This window comes from Hippocampus comes, unplaced genomic scaffold, assembly GCF_001891065.2.
Source record: "Hippocampus comes isolate QL1 unplaced genomic scaffold, H_comes_QL1_v1.1 scaffold67, whole genome shotgun sequence".
In the NCBI taxonomy this organism is placed as follows: Eukaryota; Metazoa; Chordata; class Actinopteri; order Syngnathiformes; family Syngnathidae; genus Hippocampus; species Hippocampus comes.
The window spans coordinates 2260750-2275066 of NW_017805221.1; the positions used below are offsets into that span (position 1 = coordinate 2260750).

Consider the following 14317-nt stretch of genomic DNA (forward strand, 5'->3'; position numbering starts at 1 on the left):
GGAGAACAGGTGTCGAACTCCGGTCCTGGAGGGCCGCTGTCCTGCATGTTTTCCAAGTCTGCCTTTTGCAACACATTTGATTCAAATGATCAGATCATCAGCAAGCTCTGCGGAAGCCTGACATTGAACCTGTTCATTTGAATCAGGTGTGTTGCAACAGGGAGACTTGGAAAACATGCAGGACAGCAACCCTCCAGGACCTGAGTTTGAGACCCCTGCTATACATGGTCGTTTTTTTCAGCAAAATACACCTTACGATACATGGTCGTTTTTTTCGGCTCAAAATGCCTTACTGTACATGGTCGTTTTTTGGGGGGCAAAAAACGACTTACAATACATGGTCGTTTTGTTTGGGCTAAAAATGCCTTACTATACATGGTCGTTTTTTTCGGCTAAAAACTCCTTACTATACATGGTCGGTTTTTTCAGCTAAAAACGCCTTACTATACATGCTCGTTTTTTGGGGCTAAAAACTCCTTACTATACATGGTCGGTTTTTTTTCGTCAAAAAACGTCTTACTATACATGGTCGTTTTCTTCGGCTAAAAACTCCTTACTATACATGGTCGGTTTTTTTTCGGCAAAAAAGGCCTTACAATACATTGTCGTTTTTTGAGGACAAAAAAAACGCCTTACAAATACATGGTCATTTTTTTCAGCTAAAAATGGCTTACTATACATCAGGGGTCTCAAACTCCGGTCCTGGAGGGCCGCTGTCCTGCATGTTTTCGAAGTCTCCCTGTTGCAACACACCTGATTCAAATGAACAGGTTCAATGTCAGGCTTCCGCAGAGCTTGCTGATGATCTGATCATTTGAATCAGGTGTGTTGCAACAGGGAGACTTGGAAAACATGCAGGACAGCGGCCCTCCAGGACCCGAGTTTGACACCTATGACATAGAGGCTAACATCCACATGTTCAACAAAGAGAAACGCTATGAAATGAAGAAAGGGGTCACTCTCCAGCAAGGAGCCACTATTTGTGATTGGTCACTAACCTTATAATATGTAACCTGCAGGAAGTTGTACACGTTACGTGAGCCAAACTCGTACTCGATGTCCGTGGAAACGGGAAGCTGTCCCACATGGCTAACCGAGCGTCCCACACAGAACCTCAAGCACTCTGCCTTCTTCTGCACCCAGTCCAGGGCCCAAAGGTCCCACAGGCTCCCTTCCTCAGTGTCTGCCAATAAATAGAAGAACTGGTGACCGCAGGTATCTGATGACATTTTATCATGCATTTAAATCAAGGGTTTTTATTTTTATTCAATGAACCATGGTGGACATTGTGGTGGTCCTGCAGATGCGCGCGCCTTATAATAAAGATGTGGATATTTCTGGTCACAGCACCTCTGTATGATGAATTAGTCATTCTTTGCAGAGGATGAATAATTAATGCCTGCAAGGATTGTTATGTCTCAATGTTAGGCTACAAAAAAAAATTGGACATCGGGTTTCTCGTATTCCATGGCACGAGTGTATTTTCATGATGAATAACTATTTAGGAAGTTAAGAAAAAATTGACCGGTACGGCCTGATCTGGCCTCATTTGACACCTGGCATTCATTTGTTTATAATTCTGCACACAACTTATAGGCAGAAGGCTCTTCCATGAGACGACAGATGAAGGTCGATAATCAAATGCACCTTTTGTGACAGTTTTGTTTGGTGGTGTGCCGTGACATTTTTATGATGTAAAATGTGTGCATTGGCTCAACCAAAAGTTGGGAAACATTAAAGTTAAGATGACATAACTCATGGTTGTGCCACACACAAGTAGAAAGACCAGAACACAACTACTGTGGAACTTTCCTGTACGACTGAGAGCCTCCACAAGCAACTACTGTATTAGTAATGTACCTAGTTTTTGAAGTACATCTCCTCCCGTAGATCCACATTCCTCATAACACTGCCTTCGGACCTTAAACAGAGCCTCCTTGGTCACAAGGGACCTCTCTATCAGCTCCGCAGCCTTCGCCCACTGCCCGTTGAAGTACGAACGCACCCCAGTGTAGTATAAAAAGTCATAGGGTTGCAGCAGCGACGAAACGCCGTCCGAACTGACCGATCCTCCGCATAGAAAAAGCACTTGCGACGCCACGTATACAGCGAAGAGGTCGGGGGAGAGCGCCATGGTCACGCAGAAGAGGAGAGACCACGTCGGTGGGAAAGTTTGGGAACGAGGTGGAACTTGCTGTACCGCGAGGGGTCGCTTGGTAGCGCTGCGTGTCGTTGCTACGCTATTACCGTAACTATCATAACACGGAGTCAACGCTTCTTACATTCACTCTCAGTTAGGCAGTGTCATAACCATCAACGAGTATGGTAATTTTAAAACGATTTAATAATATGCGTTAAAAGACTCGACATGTGCGTTCTAGTGGAATAAAAGCTTTAAAATCCGCCTTCCCATTCGCTGATGAAACGTTTACTGTAAGAGTTACGGCAATAGTTTGTTTTTGGAGCTATTACCGTAACTCTTACAACATGAAATCACCTTGTTTTGAACTCTCTAAGTTAGGCAGTGTTATAAAAACTCCCCCTATTTTAGTATTATAGTTCTATGACTTAACAACAGAGTAAGTGCGTTAACAGCTTTAAAATGCCGGCTTTCCATTCAAAATGGACGCGTGTATCGTAATCGTTACAGCAACACTTTGCGTTACCGGTATTACCGTAACAATCACAAAACGTATAGAGTATACTAGTCACTACAAACAGAGCATTTTCATGTTGGTTCCGACTTCCGAATAACAAAATATGCGTAAAACTGATGAACCCTCAAATGAACGCATCTCACTTTATGTTAGTGGCCGGTATTGCAATAGTTACGGTGATGGCTGTGTTTGTGCCCAACAGCCATTAACCGTAAACATCCCAAAAGGCATCGTTCATCACACGTTGTTTGAACACACTCATTTAATCCAATCCATCCAAAATAAGAGTAGTCGCTACAATTTCAAGTACTGCGTTTTTTAAGTAGAAAGACATGCAAATAGAAAAACATGTGCGTTTAGCCTTTAAGGGAACGCAAATCCATTCATGGAATAGGGGCGTATTGCGATAGTTACGGTAGTACCTGCGAAGCAGCTGTGTTCACGGCCTTCCCACAACACTCGGCAGCGGCGTCTCATGGTTCATTCAAGCCCAATACACGCGCAGCATTTGACGGGTTTCAGCGACGCACACTCACTCCGAACCGGTCGAATTACGGTGCCCGGTGGACTCACGCACACTTCCCGAACGTTGGCACCAGCTAACTTGTCATGGCGGACGTCAGCGAGGTTTTGATGTCGGTTTTGTCCACAATTCGGGTACCGAAGCCCGGGGACCGTGTCCACAAAGATGAATGCGCCTTGTCATTTTCCTCCCCGGTGAGCAACAGCCTCGCTCTTTCTCTTTCTATTCGTTTTCCAGCCAAGGGGAACACCGTTTGACCGTTCCACGCTGCCTTTCGTCGCGGTCCCTTTTTATTCTGACGGTACCTTAAAAAGGTGTCGTGCTTCAGTTACTTTAAATGCTCCCGTTAACTATCCTGAGAACGTTAAGCTAAGCTAATAGAGCGCCATAAGCGTAATGGGGAAACAGCTGCTTTAGCATGTTAGCTTGCAGCTCCACTCTCACACGGAATTTCGCCAAAGTATCTCATGCACTGGTGTTGCCCTCTTTTTTTTTACACTGTAATCCACTTAGAAACAATAACATGAATTCGCAGTTTTCTCCATCAGTTCGCGGTGTGACAGGTTGACTGTGGGAAGGCAAGTTAGCGACATCGCTGCCAACTTCTCAACGTCTTTTGGTCATGGAGGAGGCGTGGACAGGTTGCGCCCGGAGTGTCTGTAAAATGTCTATTTGATTTCCCAGGAAAGCGAAGGAGGCTTGTACGTGTGCATGAACAGCTTCCTAGGCTTTGGAAGTCAGTATGTGGAGAGGCACCATGCTCGGGCTGGTCAGAGGGCTTACTTGCACATCACAAGGACTCGCAAGGCCAAGGTAAACACACGTGGTGTCCTTAAATGTTTATCAGTGTATGAGTTGACACAATCGGCAATAATTTCTTTTGTCTCTCAGAAGGAAGACGATAATAACTCTGGATCGGGACATCCGCCGAAGAAGAAGCCCACCAGATTGGCTATAGGTGAAACATGGAAGCATATTGATTTCAAGTAGTTCACAGTAGTACTTTGAAGGTTGACACTCTAATTTAATCGACATTCAATTCAAAATGTCTCCTTCACCATTCATTTTGTATGGTGTTTGGCCTGGAGCCTATCTCAGCTCAACCTTGGCTGGTTGGCAGTCACTCATTAGGCACAACAACCACTCACTCATACGTATGGACAAGTTAGGGTCTTCAAGAACCGAACATGCATGCTTTTGGAATGTGGGATGAATGCAGCAACACAGATTTGAACTCACACCCTCTGCTTGTTAGATAGATGTGTTCATCCAAAATATCACTTGCCACTTCTTGAATTCAAATTCATACCAGCCATCCATTTTCTGTAAAAGGCCACATAAGGTCAAGGGCGAGTGAGAACTTTTCTAATGAATTAGCATTTCATCCCCCGTTTATAGTTGTATATTTGAGTATGTGACAAATGTAAAACGGAAACTGAGCATTGGAACCAAAAATGTGAACACTGCCAGGATTTGGAGGGAAAATAAGGAAATATAAGTGGTATTAAACATTACTTGGTAAAATAAACATTTTTGTGTTGGCATCCAAATGACCTCTGCCGATCATTTCCCACTGACAAACACTGAAACTTTTGCTAATTTTGGGGGGGAAAAAAAAGCAATGGACAGCAAAAACAGTCTTATTGTTTCTTGTGAAAGATGTCACAAAAAGTCAACAGAAAAAGCAACGCACGCAATTAATCCTTTTGAGGTGCCCTGGTAGCTCACGTGCTATGTTGACATGATGCTTTATGACAACATTTTTTGCCACATTTAAGGCATTTTGCCCGGTAGAGTTTCAAATGTTACCTTCAAGGTGCTGTTGTAAATGCAAATGTCAATATACTGTTTACTGTGTGTACTTTATGTCTGTATTTTAGCATTTGTCAAATTTATGATCTAACCAGGCATCGAAGGCGGTTTTGATGTGGAGCAGGAGCACTATGAGGAGGACTACAAGGTTGTCATTTTTCCTGAAAGACAGGAAGTCACATCGGAGGACCTCGGAGCCATGCCCGACGTTGTGAAAGAGCGGGTGAGTTATTCTGAGGTTATTGTAATTGCAATTAATTGCAATTCAATTATGATTATTAACCTCAACGATTATAAAATTGGCAAAATCTTAAAAAAAAGGCGTGTGTGTGTGTGTGTGTGTGTGTGTGTGTGTGTGTGTGTATATATATATATATATATATATATATATATATATATACCTAAGTTAAAAAAATTGTATTAGAGAAATTTATCAAAATTATTTACTGAAATGTTACAACAGTTCAATGGCAATTTACTAGTGTACAGCAAATAAACTCCAATCCACTATGTTTGTTTCGACAAGGAAAGCATCCTTGATCTTATAATTTAAAATAAAAAATGTAGATAGCTAATTTTTCCCATGCCCCACAAAGGTATCACTGTCAATGGCGGGCATCATCGCGGCCGACTCAGTGTCTCACGCCTTGCAAGTACAACAGTGGGATGGCGAGGTGAGACAGGAGTCACGGTTTGCCGCCGACCTCAAGCAACTTGACAATGGCGTCAAGATCCCGCCCAGGTAAGCCCTGACGTCACCGCCAGGCTCCTTCAGGCCACTGTTGATTGAGAGCGCAGTCACTTTTCAGATGGTACACATTAAATTTGTTTGTATTTTCGAAGCAATTGTTCCCATTCGGGGGGAAAAAAGGGTCTCCAATTTTTTTAGATTTGTGGTGGGGGAGCTCCAATGAGGACAAGCGGAATTTTGAGCTTTGACTCTGCAAGGAGTGGATAATGCTGTCTCGCGTCGGTTTAATTTTCCACGCTTGCATCTTTCTGTCTCCAATTGTCTGATGTTCATAGACATGGACTTTTAGATGTGTGCTTGAGTCCCGTTCACTGTCATCACGTGTGCTCCTCCGTGCGATAGTGGCTGGCGATGCGAAGTGTGCGGCCTCCAGGAGAATCTCTGGATGAACCTGACGGACGGCAAGGTGCTTTGCGGTCGCAGGTACTTCGACGGCTCGGGCGGCAACAACCACGCCCTGCTCTACTTCCAAGAGACGGGATACCCGCTGGCGGTCAAACTGGGAACCATCACCCCAGACGGAGCAGGTGAGACGACGCCGATCGAAAGAATTCGGTCAGAAAATGCGGCCTTACCGAATTCATTTCCGCCTCCAGATGTTTACTCTTACGACGAGGATGACATGGTGCTGGACTCCAAGTTACCCGAGCATCTTTCTCACTTTGGCATCGACATGATGACCATGGAGAAGGTAATCGCACACCGTCACAACATGATCAGCATGGTCGCTCAATCCGAGCTTTCGCACGTGCGCATGCACCTTGTCAGACCGAGCGGACCATGACAGAGCTGGAGATCGCCGTGAACCAGCGCGTCGGCGAGTGGGAGGTGATCCAAGAGTCCGGGACCACCCTGCGCCCGCTGTTCGGGCCCGGCCTGACCGGCATGAAGAACCTGGGCAACAGCTGCTACCTCAACTCCGTCATGCAAGTGCTCTTCACCGTTCCAGACTTCGTGAGCAAGTTAGTATCCCTCCTGCTCCGCCTTCTCCTCCTGTTTATTGGCTTTTCCGCACAGTGAAAATGAATCTGAATGTTTTTGAGCTGCTACAGCAAGGATTTTTTTTTTGGGGGGGGGGGGTCCAATAAAAATCTCAAAATTTTACTCGTTCTCTTTTCTGGTGGAATCGTATTTATGATTATGTTCAATACAAAATGCAAAACGGCTGAGTTTGCATAATCTGTTGTGGTAATGACGTCACTTTAGAATCTGTTTGCGTTCCAGGTATGTGTCCAACATGGACAAGATAATGGACGAGGCCCCGAGTGACCCCACTCAAGATTTCAAAATCCAAGTGTGAGTGTCTCTTCTTTGTATCCACGTGATGTCCAATTGAGCTTCTCACTTTCGCCGTCTGTGCGATGAGTTCATATTTGGTCATCTCTCACAGGGCCAAACTGGGCTACGGCCTGTCGTCCGGAGATTATTCCAAACCAGCACCCGACCCTGGGGATGAAAATGCTGCAGCTGAGCACAAGGTAAAGAATATTAAAAAAAATTTAAAAATGCAGGTTTTGGTCTTGCCTGAGAATGATTTGATCAAGCGTTTTCAATTATTTATTTGCAGGATTACCAAATCGGCATAGCACCAAGAATGTTCAAAGCACTTGTGGGGCGGGGCCACCCGGAGTTCTCCACCAATCGGCAGCAGGACGCTCAGGAGTTTTTATTGCACTTCATAAACATGGTGGAGGTAGAGTTGAACGCCCCTGCCACTTCGCCGTTGGAATCACCGCCCGCCTCCCCCTCATCTTGTGTCTTTCTCTGAACTGCAGAGAAACTGCCGCTCAGGGCCCAATCCGTCTGAGGCCTTCAGGTTCCTGGTGGAGGAGAAGATTGTGTGTCAGCAGTCCCGAAAGGCCAAGTACACGCAGCGGGTGGATTACATCATCCAGCTGCCCGTGCCCATGGACCAGGCCATCAATACAGGTGAGCTCGTGTGATTAGAATAAAAAATGGTATTTTTGTGAAATATTTTGTTATATAATATATAAATATACTGTCCGCCCAAAAGATGAGCTGCAGGAGGCGGAGCGCCGGCGCGAGAACGGCGACTCGACGGCCACGCCCGTGCGAGCGCAAATTCCCTTTGCGGTTTGCATGGCGGCCCTCAGCGAACCCGAACTCCTCACCGACTTCTGGAGCTCCGCCGTGCAGACCAAGACCACCGCTACCAAGTATGCGCACAGTGACAGGATTAGCAGCATTGGATTTTTTTTATTTTTTTTATTGCTCTAACCTGTTTCTTTGGTCAGAACGACCCGCTTTGCCTCATTCCCCGACCACCTGGTTATTCAGATTAAGAAGTTCACCTTTGGCCTTGACTGGGTCCCCAAGAAACTGGGTGAGTAAAGCAGTGACTTAGTTGGGAAGGATTCCTCATCTCGGGTGGATGGCTGTACAAGATGTCTTAAAAAGTATGTTTCGATTTGCTGAAAGTAGGGCTGAGCATTCAACGAAATCCAAACGGATATTGCATCTTGGTATGCAAAATGCAATTTTCAAATTGCAAAACCTCTCTGCTTCATTTCGGTGGGTCACTGTGACATGCAGTCCACATGCTTATTTCTTGTTTCGTGAGAGATGAAAAGTGCTTTGTTGTTGTAATCTGATTGTTGACTTGCGGCGACGCCACACTTGTTTGGTAGAATTTTCTGAAGTTGTCGTCGGCTCAAAGACTGCAATTCCAAGTGGTTAGTACTCTACTTGAAGTAGGGAAATAAACTGTTAGTTCATGGTTCAATTTGCCAATTTACACGACAAGATATGGATGGATAATAAATCTCGTGTTGGATATTGTAAAACAGAATCATTGATCGCTCGGACGGCCGTTTTCTGTGCAGACGTGAGCATCGACGTCCCCGACACGCTGGACCTGAGCGCGCTCCGCGCGTTGGGCCAGCAGCCGGGAGAGGAGCTCTTACCAGAGGTGGCCCCGCCCCCACTCATGACCCCCGATGTGGAGGTTAAAGGTATCCTGGGCTCCCACGGCAACGAGGAGGACGACTCTCTCTACTCCCCACTGCTGTGTCAGTCTGTCTGTCATTTTCCGCTCCTTTCCTCCCTCTCATCCACGTCCGCTCGTCTTTTCCTCCTTTTCTTGCTTTTCTTTTCTGCCTTTGATGTCCTCATGTTGCCTTTGTTCTTCACTTTTACATCATGGAGGGTCTTTTTTTTGGGGAGGGGGTGGGGGGGGGTCTGGTTTGGACCTTTTTTTTGTTGTTGTATATTTTCCTCATATTTCCTCAAATAGTGGTCATCCCTAATCGTTGACATTTTATGCATTTCATGTTCTATAGAGATGATCTTCATTGACATATTTTTATACAGCGGTGCCTTTTACTCACACGTTTAATTGATGTCGTGACTTATATCGTTCCTATCGCAAATCCTTGTTACTCATTGAAATGGAAATGCCATTTGTCCGTTCAAGCCCCCCCCCCCAAAAAAAAAACCCAAACAAAACACTTTTATGTTTTTAATTAAAAAAATATTTATAGCACTTATAATTTTGCACTTTACAAAAACCAATTCATCATTGAAACACCAAAAAAGAAATTTTTTTTTTGCCATCTTTTTCCATTTCAGTTCTATGGACATTGTTCTGCTCCTTCTCGTGTGTGTCCCTTGCCCACCTGGTGGCAGGATAAGTCAGGCGTAGGGTTATACACGGCAAATGTTTACAATTGCTCAATAGCGTACAGTGATATTTGTTGTTCTTGGCGGAAGATGCAGAATACACGCCTTTGAGTATTGATATATTCTGTCTCCATGTGTTGCACCACAGTTTGTGGTCTGTTGCTTAAAAGCTTATCACACCACAAGAGTTAGCCTGTCTGTGGCGTTTCCCACTGTGTTTAAGCTAGTGCACTCTTAAGTTTAGTTTGAAAGTATCGTCCGAATGACCACTGAAATCCTGAACTCCGTACGCCGTGTCACTCGTATATCAAGGCACCACATTTTTAACTTTCGTTTCGCATAAAGTGTAATATCATGGGAACATTGTTTAATATGATCCTTAAAATGCCCCTTCTGAAGCATCCCCAGTCACCAGATGAGGAAATGTGATGTCACTTTGATTTGAGTCATTGTTTCACTCGTTGCGCTTTCCGAACAATGAAGTCGTCAAAGTAATTCAGCCTTTTCACAACCTTCAGCTCCAGTCCTGGACGACTCCACCGTGTCGCAACTCTGCGACATGGGCTTCCCCCTGGAGGCGTGCAGGAAAGCCGTGTACTACACGGGAAACACCGGCATCGACTCTGCCATGAACTGGTTGATGGGCCACATCGATGATCCAGGTGTGCCGAGCGACGCGTAGTGAACGGTCGGTGCAGCTCTGTCCCCTTTTGAGCGCTTCGCTCAAGCTGCCCTCTCCTGTCCTTTTCGATTGGCCGCAGACTTCTCCGCCCCCTTGGTCCTGCCGGGCTGCAGCGGCGGCACCACGCCGACCATGGAGAGCATCTCCGAGGAGCACCTGGCGACCATCGTCTCCATGGGCTTCAGCCGAGAACAAGCAACCAAAGCACTTCGAGCAACGGTGAGAGGCTCGGATCCACACAGCCGTATACATTTGCACGCCACAGGAAACTTATTTAATTCAGTGGCCAACAAAATGTACTTACTTGCATGCCCTCGCTTTTGGGAAGGGAGAGCCATCGGCAAAACTAAACCTGAATTCACACTCATATTTTTTCCCCACGCTTTTTTTTTTTTTATTTTTTTTAAATAACCAAACATGTATATAGTTAATTTAGTCAATCACCAAATATGAAAGTGACCTCCTAACATGTCAAATGTATAAAATATCCCTTGTCCATCAGAGCAATACTCTGGAGCGGGCCGTGGACTGGATCTTCTCACACCTGGACGACCTTGAGTCTATGGAGGTTTCCGAAGGAGGTCGCTCGGCCGCCGAGAGCGAGGCCGCTCGAGAGCCTCCGCCCGGGCCTTGCGTCAGAGACGGACCAGGCAGTGAGTGGGGTGGGGGATGAATGAGCACTAGGCCTTGAAACAACCCGAGCCCTTTGTGGAAATACTTTTCCCTCAGGACTCGGAGTACACGTTCGTCACTGATCACGTTCTTTTGTCTCACGTCCAGAATATGAACTGTTTGCCTTCATCAGCCACATGGGCACGAGCACAATGTGCGGCCACTACGTCTGTCACATCAAGAAGGATCAGCAGTAAGTGTCCTCAAATGATCACGTTTCTTTCACATGCTGCACGTTCTAACACCCGGCAGCCAGAGGAAAATTACAAATCCCTCGTCCCCCTATCCCCCACGAATTGCGCTGGAGTTCACTGCACTGCAGGCCTAGACTTTTACAAATTTACAGCCTCAATAATGCAATGAGCGTAGGAGCTTGTACTCTTTTTTTTCCGCATGTACTCAATATCCTTGATAGCCAGCTTTGTCCATCCACTAGTATTCTATTTGCCATTACTAGTGGGACAGTTTGAACCACTAGCAGAACGACTGCATCTCACGAGTCATTTTTTTTCCCCATTGCGGTTGCCACTTTTGGCCTATGAACACACAATTAAATCCAACTAGAAAACCAGTGTGCTACGTTAGTAGACAAATTAGTAGGCACGAGTCACTAAAATGCCCACTAGTAGTTTTGCCTCACTAGTAATGTGTAGTTAGTTGTCCTAAGTTTGCTTAAGTTGTAATAGTATTGGGAAAAATGTTACTCGTGAGGCACTATTGTTCCACGAATGCACCCTTGTTGTCTGCAAACGTGCTGAATTGTCTTACTATAAAGGACAAAGAGCGTACTAGTACACAGACCTTAAGGATAAAAAAAAAAAAAATAGATGCTCAAATTGATTTCTATGTCATTTCCTAAATTCAGTCGAAACGCTTCGGAAAATGGAAAGATCGATGGATGAGTTTCAGCGGCATGTTCCATCGTAATACCTGCAGATGGCGCTGTCTCCATATAAAAGCGCCATGGGATTGTAAACGGGGTCACTCAAAAGACTCCAACAATCGTGCTAAAATTACACACGTCTTTTATTTTTACTGATTATTATTTTTTAAAATTTTCATTTTTGGGTGCGTTTCACAAGAGCGTAATCTGTTGAATCCACAAATTAAACCTGAGTTTATAATTTCAGTGCATAAAAGAAAACTACCATTTGACAAAAACTATTTTCCCCATTATGTTTCGTAAGTGTTATCTTTAAAAGACCACTTTTTTCCCTTTAATTTTCCAGTATTTCACAAACACGTACTTTTTACCTTTTATACCAAGAACCTCCCAGTTTTAAACATTACATCATGATTTGTTTTGTAATAAAAGTTATTTAAAACAATAAGTTTAGACAACAAAACCACCAATTTTCCTTTTTTTTCGTTTCTTTAAAGAAGATTGTATTTTATTTCATAAACATTGTTTAGTTTTTTTTTTTTGTTTTGTTTTTGTTTTTTTGTTTCTTCATGGAAACTCCCCTCTCCGCATTATGAAGCTACCCTATGCCTCACAGGCTTGCCATCTTCGCTGACTACATATTTAAACTTGTAGTTTAACGACACTCTCGCACACGCCCTATGACGTACGTCTGTGTTTGTCCGTGCGGCAGATGGGTCATCTTTAACGACCAGAAGGTGTGCGCCTCAGAGAAGCCCCCCAAGGACCTGGGGTACCTCTACTTCTATCGGCGGGTGGCCGAATGAGACTGAGCGAGCTGTTGCAACACTTTTTGCGGGGCAAATGTGGCGAGTGTGGATTCTCTCTCACACACACACACACACACACACACACACACACACACACACCGCTTTTAATGGCGCACTTCCCTAAAATGTCTTTGAAAGACCCTGGCACACGTCATAACTGTAAATACTCTCTGATTGCTCATGGCTGAGTTTTTTTTTTTTTTTTGATCCAAGTTTTCTCAGTAAATCCTCCCTGAAGCGAACTCTCACTTCTATCCAAGGCCTCCTTTCAGCCTCTGAAATTGTGTCTCCATGATTGGTTTACAATGCATGTCTTCCCCTTTGAAAAGTACCATACACGTCCTTCCAGCCCCGTCCTCTCCCCCCTCGAACTTGACACCACTTAAGCCAAGTCCGCCTCCAACTTAGTCCGCCATTCAGAGCGAGCGAGTGACAGAGGGAGAGAACAAGTGATGGACAGAACGTCGGCTCCACGGTGTGCTACGAAAGAAAATAAAAACACCAGACCAAGTTTCAGCCTATATGTTGTTTTTGTGTAACCCGCTACCCGCCCCCCCATTTCTCACCCTGCAAAAAAAAAAGACAAAAGTCAACTCCTTCGTCGTCCTTCATCCGCTTTCGGTTTTGCAATTTCAGGTTAGATGTTATCCATTGAAGTGACGTGTGAATGAGGAGGAGACTTTACACAAATAAGATGTGTGCAGAATCTCAGCTCGGTTGTTTACTAAAGCACGAAGAGCAAAGCCGCGGTATTTATTTATTTATTTTCAGTTTGGTGGAAGTTGGCCTACAACTTTCCAAAGTGCTGCTTTCTTTTCAAGTCGCGCCTCCTACAGTGTTTCACATCCTCGCAAGTCTCGCGGAGGATGAGCAAAGATTTGTGCCTCCGAATTAAACCAAGTCTTCACAAGTGAGGCTGTATGAATTGAGACACTTGAGAACGAGTGTGGGCAAACTCAAATGTTTTGGCTTCTCTGCTGTTGTCTCATTTGTGGGATGGGACTCGTTTCGCCGCCCTTCCACAATGAGAGATGAGATGCTTTAAGTCTACACCAATTAAAGAAAAAAAATGTCACGCTTGAATTGATATTTTCTGGTCACGTTCACACGACAAGAATTTTGTGCACGAACCACATCGGCGACAAATATTTAGTTTTGCTTGTGTCTGTCAGTCATGAGCCTTTGACTTAATTTACCTGCGACAGTCTTAATCATCTAATACTTGTCATCAATTATTTTTATTTTCAAATGAGATTTTTCCAGACTTTTCTGTATTTATGAATACATTTTAAGAGTGCCTCAATGTAAATGCGTATTTTCTTGCCTTCTACATCTATTTAGCCTCACAGACGAGGAAAAATTTTAACAGCAGTAGAGTGAGGCGATTATATGAAGACAGAAAAATAACTTTCGTCACAGAGTTTCATTTCCCTGGGTGTCCCACAATAAAATTAGGTGGTTTCCAAAATGACAAAAAGCCAAGAGTTATCCTTTGCCAGGTCAAGCCTACAAAATTTCATCACATTATTTTCTTCTGCTCATTTCTACCTAACTTTATTTGGGCATGGTATTTTTTTACCTGATAGTTGCATTTACAAACATATTTCCATATTTTTTTTTGTATTTAACACATTTGATTCAAAGGGTGCCTTGAGAGTCAATGTCACTGTAGAAGGGGAAAAAAAATCTAATTTTAATCCTTCAAGTGGAAATTCAGATGAGGATGTAACTTTGAATCCTTTTTTAAAAACATGTATTTTCTAAGTGGGGATTAGTTTTCATTTCAAAAATATTTTAAAGGTTCGGCTCAAAAATGAAGGGAAAAAAATTGTTATATAGGAGTTGTGTTTTATTTAGGCACTTTCAACATCCCAGAAAAAAATGAACGA

At 44.2% G+C, this 14317-nt stretch overlaps 2 protein-coding genes across 3 annotated transcripts in view; one reads left to right on the forward strand and one right to left on the reverse strand.

The window, feature by feature from the left end:
* p3h3 (prolyl 3-hydroxylase 3) overlaps window positions 1-2333 on the reverse strand; it is a 43505-nt gene extending 41172 nt beyond the window's left edge. Inside the window, exons 1-2 of the mRNA XM_019868943.1 lie at window positions 1861-2333; window positions 999-1183 (exon numbers count right to left, since the gene is read on the reverse strand). Of these exons, the coding sequence (XP_019724502.1) occupies window positions 999-1183; window positions 1861-2134 (459 nt within the window). The 5' untranslated portion in view covers window positions 2135-2333. The remainder of the gene's footprint in view (window positions 1-998; window positions 1184-1860) is intronic.
* A 746-nt stretch (window positions 2334-3079) lies between these two features.
* On the forward strand, window positions 3080-12944 carry usp5 (ubiquitin specific peptidase 5 (isopeptidase T)). 2 transcript variants are annotated; one of them, XM_019869128.1, is made up of 20 exons: window positions 3080-3374; window positions 3865-3993; window positions 4072-4138; window positions 5088-5215; window positions 5589-5734; window positions 6086-6270; window positions 6340-6434; window positions 6512-6705; window positions 6968-7039; window positions 7134-7221; window positions 7311-7436; window positions 7519-7672; window positions 7758-7920; window positions 7999-8087; window positions 8587-8772; window positions 9901-10044; window positions 10144-10283; window positions 10567-10717; window positions 10845-10929; window positions 12332-12944. In XM_019869128.1, the coding sequence occupies exons 1-20, from the start codon at window positions 3267-3269 to the stop codon at window positions 12423-12425; spliced, it is 2544 nt and encodes an 847-aa protein (XP_019724687.1). In that variant the 5' UTR covers window positions 3080-3266; the 3' UTR covers window positions 12426-12944. The 2 variants fall into 2 exon arrangements, with proteins under 2 accessions (XP_019724687.1, XP_019724688.1); XM_019869129.1 differs by having other exon boundaries at window positions 3083-3374; window positions 8587-8715.
* The last annotated feature ends 1373 nt before the right edge of the window (window positions 12945-14317 follow it).

Bases quoted from the DNA above. Each gene is read 5' to 3' on its own strand.
- usp5 (XM_019869128.1), top strand. From the start codon at position 3,267: ATGGCGGACGTCAGCGAGGTTTTGATGTCGGTTTTGTCCACAATTCGG. The intron at 3,375-3,864 runs GTGAGCAACAGC...TTGATTTCCCAG, and splicing joins CCTTGTCATTTTCCTCCCCG to GAAAGCGAAGGAGGCTTGTA. The intron at 7,222-7,310 runs GTAAAGAATATT...ATTTATTTGCAG, and splicing joins ATGCTGCAGCTGAGCACAAG to GATTACCAAATCGGCATAGC.